Source organism: Rana temporaria, chromosome 8, assembly GCF_905171775.1.
Source record: "Rana temporaria chromosome 8, aRanTem1.1, whole genome shotgun sequence".
NCBI lineage: Eukaryota > Metazoa > Chordata > Amphibia > Anura > Ranidae > Rana > Rana temporaria.
The window spans coordinates 128,586,459-128,599,079 of NC_053496.1; the positions used below are offsets into that span (position 1 = coordinate 128,586,459).

General features: G+C 41.7%; 1 protein-coding gene across 2 annotated transcripts in view; it reads right to left on the reverse strand.

Moving 5' to 3' along the window:
• Positions 1-12,621, reverse strand: part of LOC120909074 (rap1 GTPase-GDP dissociation stimulator 1-like) — a 250,748-nt gene that overhangs the window by 27,015 nt on the left and 211,112 nt on the right. For both annotated transcript variants that reach the window (XM_040320718.1, XM_040320717.1), the window contains one exon: positions 1,869-1,994. In XM_040320718.1, the coding sequence (XP_040176652.1) occupies positions 1,869-1,994 (126 nt within the window). The remainder of the gene's footprint in view (positions 1-1,868; positions 1,995-12,621) is intronic.

The window sequence follows — 12,621 nt, forward strand, 5'->3', positions numbered from 1 at the left end:
CCTCTCCTAAACATACTACCTGTCATCATACACTCTACTCTCCTCTCCTAAACATACTACCTGTCATCATACACTCCGCACTCCTCTCCTAAACATACTACCTGTCATCATACACTCCGCACTCCTCTCCTAAACATACTACCTGTCATCATACACTCCGCACTCTTCTCCTAAACATACTACCTGTCATCATACACTCCGCACTCCTCTCCTAAACATACTACCTGTCATCATACACTCTACTCTCCTTTCCTAAACATACTACCTGTCATCATACACTCCGCACTCCTCTCCTAAACATACTACCTGTCATCATACACTCTACTCTCCTTTCCTAAACATACTACCTGTCATCATACACTCGACACTCCTCTCCTAAACATACTACCTGTCATCATACACTCCGCACTCCTCTCCTAAACATACTACCTGTCATCATACACTCCGCACTCCTCTCACAAACATACTACCAGTCATCATACACTCTGCACTCCTCTCCTAAACACACTACCAGTCATCATACACTCCGCACTCCTCTCCTAAACATACTACCTATCATCATACACTCTGCACTCCTCTCCTAAACATACTACCAGTTATCATACACTCCACACTCCTCTCCTAAACATACTACCTGTCATCATACACTCCGCACTCCTCTCCTAAACATACTACCTGTCATCATACACTCCGCACTCCTCTCCTAAACATACTACCTGTCATCATACATTCTGCACTCCTCTCCTAAACATACTACCAGTCATCATACACTCTACTCTCCTTTCCTAAACATACTACCTGTCATCATACACTCCGCACTCCTCTCCTAAACATACTACCTGTCATCATACACTCCGCACTCCTCTCCTAAACATACTACCAGTCATCATACACTCTGCACTCCTCTCCTAAACATACTACATGTCATCATACACTCTGCACTCCTCTCCTAAACATACTACCTGTCATCATACACTCCGCACTCTTCTCCTAAACATACTACCAGTCATCATACACTCTGCACTCCTCTCCTAAACATACTACCTGTCATCATACACTCTGCACTCTTACAAACATACTACCTGTCATCATACACTCTACTCTCCTTTCCTAAACATACTACCTGTCATCATACATGTAGCAGAATACATATTGGCCTACATTTATGAAGACATTTGATTTTTTTTTATTGGATATGTTTTATAGCATAAAGTAAAAACATATATATTTTAATCACATTTTTCATTCTTCTTTTGTTTATAAATGAAAAAAAAAATTACAGCAGTGCATGACTGCACAATTGTCAGTTAAAGTAACAAAAAGCAATAAAATGGCCTGGTCATGAAGGGGGGGCTTAAATTTTCCAAAGGGCAAGTGGTTAATAAAACATATATTTTAGGTATGGGTAGTACTCCACTAACTCCCTGGAGATTCCAGCGACAATACGTCTCTAGTGCTGCTCTCCCCAACACAATCTCACTCATCCTGATGCTTTTTTTTTATAACACAAAGTAATCTGTAATAAAGGTAGACTCATAAATTCATATTCATCCAGCTACTGCAGTCTTTTAAAATATAACTAGCTGATATGTGATTCAATGAGCTTGCATTCACTCAGATCATCTGAGATTTATTTTAGCTGTTGAAGATAAGGAATGATTTCATTTTGACATAACGTGTATCATATTTTACACTTATGCCACATACACACGATCGGAACAAATGTTCAATGGGAGCTTGTTGTCGAAAAATTCTGACCGTGTGTAGGCTCCATCGGACATTTGCTGTCGGAATTTTTCTAACTTAAATGACTTGTCATTGTGATCAGTAGATTCAGTATGTCAGTACTCATTGCCTTGTGTCTATACCTTGGCCATCGGTCAGCATCCTTAGTGTTCCAAGAAGCTTGAACTGCACTGGAGGCATCTCTGTCCGCAGTAACATTTGGATTCGATCGGCCACCCCTTCTTCCAGCATCTTCACTTTGTTCATCACTGAGAATATAGATCACAGTTAATGCCAAGGTAGTTACTACTTTATGGAATCCAAGAGAATCTAAAAACTGCAGGCACTAGTTACCCAATTAGAATTATATTCCATTTACTACATTATAAATGTATTGTCAGATGCTGAAATAACTTAAGATCTAAAGCTGAACTCCAGGCAGAAAAGTGCATTCCCTTATGCCGCGTACACACAATCGGTCCATCCGATGAAAACGGTCTGATGGATTTTTCCATCGGTTAACCGATGAAGCTGACTGATGATCAGTCGTGCCTACACACCATCAGTTAAAAAAACGATTGTGTCAGAACGTGGTGACGTAAAACACAACGACTGAAAAAAAAGAAGTTCAATGCTTCCAAGCATGCGTCGACTTGATTCTGAGCATGCGTGGATTTTTAACCGATGGACGTGCCTACAAACAATGTTTTTTTTTTCTATTGATTAGGTATCCATCGGTTAAATTTAAAACAAGATTGAGTTTTTTTAACCTATGGATTAGTAGCCGATGGGGCCTACACACGATCGGTTTGGTCTGATGAAAACGGTCCATCAGACCGTTCTCATCGGTTTGACCGATCGTGTGTACGCGGCATTAAAGTTGATACACATGGATCGAAATGTAGCCGGTTCAGCAGGGACCAGACAATTTTGATCTGTGTGCGGCCCTCCCCATTTGATCAGAAGATTGACTTCTGTTGAATAGGACTGTTGGAAAGTACCTGTTTCTGCTTTCAAGATACATTCGGGGTTATTTACGAAAGGCAAATCCACTTTTCACTACAAGTGCAAACTACAGGTGCAAAGTGCAGTCGCTGTAAATCTGAGGGGTAGATCTGAAATGAGGGGAAGCTCTGCTGATTTTATCACCCAATCATGTGCAAGCTAAAATGCTGTTTTTTATTTTCCTTACATGTCCCCCTCGGATCTACAGCAACTGCACTTCCAAGTGCGCTTTCAGTACAATTTAAAGTGCACTTTGTACTTGTAGTTTTCACTTGTAGTGCAAAGTGGATTTGCCTTTCGTAAATAACCCCCTATGTCTTAGCGACAAGGATCCTTTTATCTATCATTCCCCTCATCTACATCTTGGAATCATTTTGCAGAAAAACTAAACATGTATACCCAGCTTTACAATAGATATAAACCCTAAATAAATGGCATTTAGTTTGCTAAAGCATTGTGTAGAATAAGCACCTGCTTTTTAACAAAATATAGTACAGTGGAACCTCGGATTGCGAGTAACGCAGTTTACAAGCGTTTCGCAATACAAGCTATTCGAAAAAATCCGAGCAGGATTCAAGCTGCTGGGGTGTGCAGTACCGCATTTGGCCAGAGGTGCTGGGGCGCCAGTGATGCTCGGAGACACTCGGAGACCACTCCAAGACACTTGGGAACACTTCGTTCCTGAGTGTCTTTGAGCGTCTCCGAGTGTATCTCGAGCCCCCGCACCTCTGGCCCCAATGCCGTACTGCATGGACAAGCAGTGGCTGTGGAACCGATTATCTGAGTTTTCATTACTTTCTATGGGGAAACTCGCTTTGATATACAAGTGCTTTGTTCTTCTGGAAAGAATTATGCTCGTAATCCAAGGTATTACTGTATAGTATGAAAGAAAGAAAACATATCAACAGGTGCTGCTACTGGCCAAAGAAAATAAAATCAGGTTGGTGTAAATACAAAATGATTGTGTTTGACTGGAATGCACTTTTATTAAAGACTATGTTCACATTTTTTAGAACAAATAATAAATACACATCTTTTTGCAGAAATATGATGTGCATTTTTTTTCCTGCAGGAGTTTGGAAGGCATTGCACTCATGATCACTGGATCAGGGATACAATGTCAGGCTTCTGCAAACAAGCCCTGCAGCTTTAGGCTGTCAGCTTGAAATCTGCAAGGCTTGTCAATGGACTACAAGGGTACTTATCAGCGCCTTCACAGTTCATTCAGAACTACAAGCGTCCAGCTGACCGTACTTCTAGTTCATTCATTGGAAACATATAACAGGAAATTGTGAATGAATGATACAGCTGTGTGGGTGGAGCTGTCACACTAGGGGGGGTTCTGGGGGGGGGGGGCAGAAAGAGCAGGAACATGTCACTTGTTCCACCCTAAATACAGGTGTAACCAGGGCCGATCCTAGGGTCACAGGCGCCTGGGTGCAAAAATATTTCTGTTGCCCCCACATGGGCGTGGTCATTTTACTAACTCCTCCCCTTTACAAATGTCAATGACTCAACCACAGAGATGCTCCTCCACAAAGTCTTCATTACCCTGGGATCCGTACATGATCTCTTAACAATGAACAAAATACAGGAAGAGAAGCAGAGTACTTTATTGGGACCTGGAGGAGGGGCTTCTCTGGTGGACACAGAGAGGGCTTCTGTTAGAGAGTCTGTTAGAAAGAGCCCTCAGACATACTACAGACATGATGCAGGAGACGGTCAGAGACTGCAGACATGTTACAGGAGATGGTCAGAGACTGCAGACATAGTACAGGAGATGGTCAGAGACTGCAGACATAATACAGGAGATGGTCAGAGACTGCGGACACACAGTACAGGAGATGATCAGAGACTGCAGACATAATACAGGAGATGGTCAGAGACTGCAGACACAAAGTACAGGAGATGGTCAGAGACACATCAGTTCTGGATGGACACACACCTATGCTCGGAACACTAGTTCTGGATGGACACAAACAAGGAGAGAAGGAAGGAGGGGAGAACTCTGCCACTTTAGCGCCCCCACTTCTGCAGGCGCCTGGGTGCAAAGCACCCTGTGCACCCTGCCTAGGATCGGCCCTGGGTGTAACATGTAATAGGTTCCAAAAGTGAACTTATCCTTTAGTAGATGTAAATCAGGTTTTTTATTCCAGGTGGAACTTGGTGGAACTCATTTCCACCACCTCTGGCTCAGACCCTTTTAGTGCCTGCTCACCACAATCACTTGTAAACACAGAAGTCCAGTTTCTGTGTTTACAAGTGACAGCTCTGCACTCTGCTCTGTGTGTAATGCATTCCTGGTTTAAATGGCCCTTTAAGACGCGCCTGTTTGTGAAATCTGACCACACCCACTATTTGATGTGATTTGGAGGGTGTGTGTGTGTGTGGGGGGGGGTTTGGGGGGTCGTGGTTGAGTTCCGCCACCTACTGTATGATAAAAAAAAAAGCCCTGATGTAAACCATACCTAATTGATGTTTAGTAATGTTTCAAACAATTTACTTTTTTTATTAAATATCTTTTAATCTTAAATTCATATTAGTGCCCCTTGCAGCCACTTTCTGTCTACATACACGCTGTCCGGTGATGACTGCTGTTGGCGAACTGAGTGGACCAATGCTTGCATAATGTATGTTGAATATACTACTTGTAAACTCCATTGGAAGTTTATTTCACGTGATGACAACACAGAAGCAAAAGACACTGAGCAATGTCACCCCATAACAGGAAGTACCTAAAAAAACACTTTAATGTGACACTAAACAATATCCTTATTCTATAAAAATAATCCATATACATCCACTACTTATTTATTTTATTATTACAGTTACTTTATATAGTGCTGTAAATTTACCTATCACTTTATACATTCACATCAGTCCCTTCCTTCAAGGAATGTACAATCTAATGTCCCTAACTCGCATCCATACATACACATATACTAGGGCCAATTTACCTACCAGTATGTCTTTGGAGTGTGGGAGAAAACCGATGTACCCGGAGGAAACCCACGCAGGCACAGGGAGAACATGCAAACTCCAGGCAGGAAGTGCTGTGGTTGGGATTCGAACCAACAACCCTAGTGATGCCAGGCAGAAGTGCCAACCACTTAACCACTGTGCTGCCCACACTTAAATTGCCCCCCACCCCCCTTGCCAGCCTTTTCCAAAGTTCACATCAGCATGTGCTTAATCTTGTACATGTGCAGAATGCAGTACAGTTTTCACATGAGAGCATAAGAACGGGAACCCAGGCAGCACAGAGGCAGGAAAAAAATTGGTAAAAACAAAGAAAAAGGTCACAAGGACATAGGTAAGTATTCTTGTTTGTTTTTCCCATATACATTATTGCAAGGTTTGTAGAATGAGTGAGGATTGTCCTCTTCAATGGCTTTGACATGTACTTTTCAAAATGTGTACCTCTCTGTTCTCAAAAGAATGCCCTTCTTAGTTAGCTTTAATGATATGTGTCACATCTCTGGGTACTACAGGGTTTTTTCTTACTCCTGACCCCTGCACTTTGTGCTACTTACTACTGACCTCTTAACTCTGCATTACTTATTCCTGACCCATGCACTCTACAATACATACTGACCTGTGCGTCACATATTATTGACTTCTGCACTCCGTGGTACATACTCTTGACCCCTTCACTCTGCATTACTACTGACCTTTGCTTTACTTACTCCTGATTGTTTTACTCTGCCTTACAAAGTACAGTCTTCTGAACATTGCATTACTTACTCCTGACCCCTGCACTTGGTGTTACATACCACTAACCCCTAAACTCTGTATTACATACTCCCGACCTCTGCACTCTGTGTAACATATCAATAACCCCTAAACTCTGTATAACTTACTCCTGACCCCTGCAATCTACATTATATACAACTGATCTCTGAACTTTTCCTTGCTTACTCCTGAGCCTTGCATTTTGTCCATTACACACTACTGACCTCTGAATTTGGCTCTGCTTGCTACTGACCCCTGCACTCTTCAAACCTTCCTTATATTTTTATTATTTTCAAGGTTTTTCACAAACACAAAGAAACCATACACAAACAAATCATCCTAAATACATATTATAGTTGAGATGTTCATTAAATTTATGATTACTTTTATGATTGATGACTTACAAAGTAATACATCGCTCGAAAAAACCCCCCTCTATATTCAGGGCGAAAAAAAAAAAAAACACAGCGAGGAGAAAAAACATATATAGTGGTGTCTCATATTATATGATTATTGAATCTTTCTTTGCCTTTTTAATTTTTTTTAAAACAGACAAAAATAGAGTAAGTAATAGAGTAAGTATGCTCTGACAATTTCCAAGATCTTTAGTGAATCTTTAAATGTTATCCAGGTCTGCCACACCCCATTAAACTTCTGTATAGTATCGTTATTTTCAGCTACCAGTATCTCCATATGCATAATACCATTTAGAGCAGGGATCCTCAAACTACGGCCCTCCAGCTGTTGTAGAACTACACATCCCATGAGGCATTGTAACACACTGACATTCACAGACATGACTAGGCATGATGGGAATTGTAGTTCCTGAACAACTGGAGGGCCGTAGTTTGAAGACCCATGATTTAGAGTCTCAATCCACTCTGGCCTATTAAAAATAAGCAAGGATTTTGGAAGGATTTTGGAAACCTTCCTTTTTTTTTAATAGGCCCTTGCTAGGTTATTTCTACCATGAAATCAAACCAACAAGTATGTAACTGTCACATTTGCTTATACTGTCAACCAACCTTTCAAACCATCAAATGTCTGGAGTCATAACTGATCACATGTGCAGGACCCAGGGCCGCCATCAGGGGGGTACAGGCAGTACACCTGTAAGGGGCCCGGAGGTCCCACAGGGCCCCATATGGCAACCCCCCATTTTTTTTATAAATTTTTTTTTTAATATATTCTTATTTTATTTATTATTAAAAGGGACAATTTTTTTTGGGGGGTCCGGAGGTCCCCAGGGGCATGGAGGCCCCCAGGCCCCCGGGTGGCAACCCCCCCTTTTTTTTATTTATTTTTTATAAAAAAATCTATAGATTTTTTTAATATATTTTTATTACATTTTTTATTAAAAGTCCAATTTTTTTTTTTAGGGGTCTGGAGGTACCCAGGGGCCCGGAGATTTCCAGGGCCCCGGATGACAACCCCCTTTTTTTTTTATAAAAACAATATTTTTTTTATATATTTATTTATTTATATATATATATATATATATATATATATATATATATATATATATATATATTTTTTTTTATAAATGTTTATTTATTTTTTTTATTAAAGGGCCCAGAGGTTTCTTTTTTTTTATTAAAGGGCCCCAGACTGCAACCCCCCTTTTAAAAAAAAAAATATATATATACATATTTTTTTATGTCTTTTTATTAAAGGGCCTAGAGGTCCCCAGGTCCCCGGATGGCTACCCCCCTTTTTTTATATATATTTTTCTTTATTTTTTCTTTTTTTTGTAAAGGCCCCCCACGCTTCTCAAATCGCGGCAGCATGCTGCGCCCCCCCCCCCCTCGGTTCTCTGCTCCAGGAGGGCCCATGCCTGAAGCTGTGTAAGGCGCCCCATAATTCCTGATGGCGGCCCTGGCAGGACCATGGCAATTGCAGATCAAACAGAGGCCAACAAGGCAGCTTTCTTGACTGTTAAAGGGGTTGTAAAGGTAATTGTTTTCCCCCCTAAATAGCTTCCTTTACCTTAGTGCAGTCCTCCTTCACTTACCTCATCTTTTGATTTTGCTTTTAAATGTCCTTATTTCTTCTGAGAAATCCTCACTTCCTGTTCTTCTGTCTGTAACTCCACACAGTAATGCAAGGCTTTCTCCCTGGTGTGGAGTGTCGTGCTTGCCCCCTCCTTTGCACTACAGGAGAGTCAGGACGCCCACTAACACACAGATCCTTTCTCTATCTGCAACGTAGATAGCATCCTGACTCTCCTGCAGTCCAAGGGAGGGGCGAGCACGAAACTCCACACCAGGGAGAAAGCCTCGCATTACTGTGTGGAGTTACAGACAGAAGAACAGGAAGTGAGAATTTCTCAGAAGAAATAAGGACATTTAAAAGCAAAATGGAAGGATGAGGTAAGTGAAGGAGGACTGCACTAAGGTAAAGGAAGCTATTTAGGGAATTTTTTTTTACCTTTACAACCCCTTTAAGGATAGAAGCATTTGCTTCCGCTTAGATCTCTACCTGTCAAGGGTTGCCAACCATTTAATATATAACTGAAGAATCAATTCTGCTTATTTGATATATAATGTCTATAAGTACCTTCAATCTTCAGATAAAACACGTTAAGATATTTGCATTTCTTCACACGTAAGCTACGAATGCAAATGATATGAGCTGTTGGGAAATGAGCAGCTCTGGGCAAAGCATAATAAAAGTGGCTTAGATCGGCACATATCTAAAAATCTGGCCCTGGGTAGTCTAAATGAATAAAGTCTTATTTCTGACAAAATACAACACCTAAAATAGCCTAACACTTCCCTCTCCTAACAGGTGCCAGTCATATTTAAGGATTGTATTCTTCATCTTTAGAATATTGATTTGATTTATGGAATGAATTAAATTCCTTTTCTTAATAATAGCAGATGGAAAATGTCTAATGAATTGGATTGTGATTCAGATGAAGGCCAATTAGCACACTTATTCTCCATGACCAATCCCTTAAAATGTTAACCCTATTCTATTCAGTGGTCAGATACGAGCCTGCTCTGTTCCTTGCTATGATGTGGACAATCAATGAACACAGCAATGACCCCCGCTGCAAATATCCCCTATCTACCGTTTCCCAGGCCCGGCTGTCTGAGCTACATGTTGTTATTCAAAAAAATAAAAAGCCATGGATTTGGTAATTATTTTTCTTGCACGCTTCATAAGGTAATTGATGGATTACATTTCATGTGTCCTTCTGCTATGCCGGATATGATGGATGACTCGCTTAACACTCCTGCTTACAGCGTTTTCCGATTGCAAGAAGAAAAATCTCTTCTAATGCTTTTTTCTTTCCTCCCATCTCCATTGTCCTAATAGATATGGGGGCATTTGAAAACTTGACAATAATTCAAATTAAAATGTTTTAGAATCAATATATGCAAATCCCCAAATTACATTTTGAAAACGGAAAGCGCTCTCTATGACAAAAAGCATTTTGCTCCTCTTTGCTGTAAATGTCGTTTTAAACCCTTCATAGGCTAATGAGATGTCAGTGCAAGGGTTAAAGCCAAGGGACTTGGTGGCTTGGAGAAATACATTAGGATTAAGTGTTGGCTGAATCCGCCATGGATTATATTACACCGCTCGAATTTATCACGGAAAACATGAATTCCGAACAGAACCAACGACATAAGTAATGTTCTCTACTGCTTGAACGTTTGCTCAATATGTCATTCTCTAATAGTGCTGTGGTAAACACTTTAAAATGTCACAGATGGGGGAGAAGTGTCCATGCTTTTGGGGACAGGAAATGCTAAGTGTGGGTGACAAGCTGGGGCTTTGTCTTCTTCCTATGTGTAATACCAAGGCTGCCTGTAAAGTGCCGGTAAATGAGGCAGCAATTATTTGGAAAGTGATTAAGACTGAAAAAAAGAGTTTAGCTGTCATTCTTGAACTTTTTTTAATTAGGTTTATATTACCATTGAAAACTACAATAATTGCTATTTTTGCAATCTACCATATATACTCGAGTATAAGCCAAGTTTTTCAGCACATTTTTTTGTGCTGAAAACGCCCCCCTTGGCTTATACTCGAGTCACATTTTTGCGCCTGATCTCCCGGATTTGGGGACCCGGTACCAGCTGGCTGTAAGTCCCCTGGACCTCAAACTTGGCACACATGTAGCCCCCACTCTTCCTCTACAAGTGTGTATAGGTTGTTGTCCAGGAGACCTACGGCCGGGGAGAACCGATTTTTCAAACCCGGGCACCCCTTCCATAGACTCCAATGTTAAATGGTAATTTCTCCGGTGACTTTGGGGACCCACTACCGGACGGTCGTAGGTCCCCTGGACTTGGAACTTGGCACACATGTAGCCCCATATTATTATTATTGTTATTAAAGGGCCCAGAGGTCTCCAGGGCCCTCGGATGACAACCCCCCCCCTTTTTTTATAAAAAAATTTACATTTTTTTTAATATATATATTTTTTTATTAAAGGGCTCAGAGGTCCCCAGGGCCCCATGTGGCAACTCCCCCTTTTTTATTTATTTATTTTTTATAAATGTTTATATTTTTATTTTTGTTTATATTTTTTTATTTTTTATTAAAAGACCGAGACCCCCGGATGGCAACCTCCCTTTTTTTATGTATTTTTTTTATAAATGTTTTATTTATTTATTTTTTATTAAAGGGCCCAGAGGTTTCTTTTTTCTTTTTAATAAAGGGCCCAGAGGTCCCCAGGGCCACGGATGGTTACCCCCCTTTTTTTATATATATATTTTTCTTTATTTACCCCCCCCCCCGGTTCTCTGCTTCAGGGGGCCCATGCCTTAAGCTGGCTGTGTAAGGGGCCCCAAAATTCCTGATGGCGGCCCTGCGCATACCTCCCAACACGCACGGATTCTGCGGGACTTTCCAGCACATACAGCTTCTTCCCGCAGTCCCGCGAAAGGGTTAATTTTCCCGCACTGCAAGAGGAGGCAGCACGGAAGCAGGAGGAACCGGAGCGGTGTGTGGAGGACTGTGGCTGCTGAAGGGAAGAAAGCCGACAGCCGGGCTAATGACAGTCTGTCGGGGTGCTAGAGAGTATCCTGAAGATAATGTATTGCATCAAGTCTGCTGCTAGAGAGAGCAAGAAGACTGTGGGCCAGATTCTCGCAGAATGGCGTATCTATGCGGCGGCGTAAAGTATCCGATTTACGTTACGCCGCCACAAGTCTTTCAGGCAAGTGCTTTATTCACAAAGCACTTGCCTGTAAAGTTGCGGCAGCGTAGTGTAAATCACGCGGCGTAATTCAAATTTGGTGGGTAGGGGGCGTGTATCATTTAAATGAAGTGCGTCCCCGCGCATGCGCCGTCCGTAAAATATCCCAGTGTGCATTGCTCCAAATGACGTCGCAAGGACGTCATTGGTTTCAACATGAACTTAAATGACGTCCAGCCCCATTCACGGACGACTTACGCAAACGACGTAACTTTTTAAATTTTGACGCGGGAACGACGACCATACTTACCATTGGCTGCGCCTCATATAGCAGGGGCAACTTTACGCCGGGAAAAGCCTAACGTAAATGTCGTAACTTTACTGCGTCGGCCGCGCGTACTTTCGGGAATTCGCGTATCTAGCTAATTTGCATACTCAACGCGGATTTCGACGGAAGCGCCACCTAGCAGGCCAAAAAAAAATGCACTTAAGATCCGACTGCGTAAGAGACTTAAGCCTGTCGGATCTAATGGATATCTTTGTGTAACTGATTCTAAGAATCAGTCGCATAGATACGACGGCTCAGATTAGGACTTACTACGGCGTACATGGCGCTGCGCCGTAGTAAGTCCTTTGAGAATCTGGGCCTTAATTCCTTTATTCATGTGGCTGTATGGTTAGAGCAGTGTGACTGTTTCCACAAATAATCTGGTGAAGCCAAGTGAGATCTGTCCTTATCCGTTGTGAATAGTTCCAGTTGGAGTACCCCACTCATCCCTTTTACCATCCAAGTTCCAAATTAAAATACAAATACCCAAATACCCTGGACTGGTCATTGAGTAACGAGCAAGCAGGAGTAAGGGTGGGAAAAGTGGAAACCCCTAGCAACCAACTGCAAGTATTCAGAGAGAGGCCTAGGAAGCCAACACTCAGCAAGCCATACGGGGACTAGGCATGTGCAAAAGGGAAAATTTCGTTTAGTTTCGTTTCGTTTTAATTCGTTATTTAAT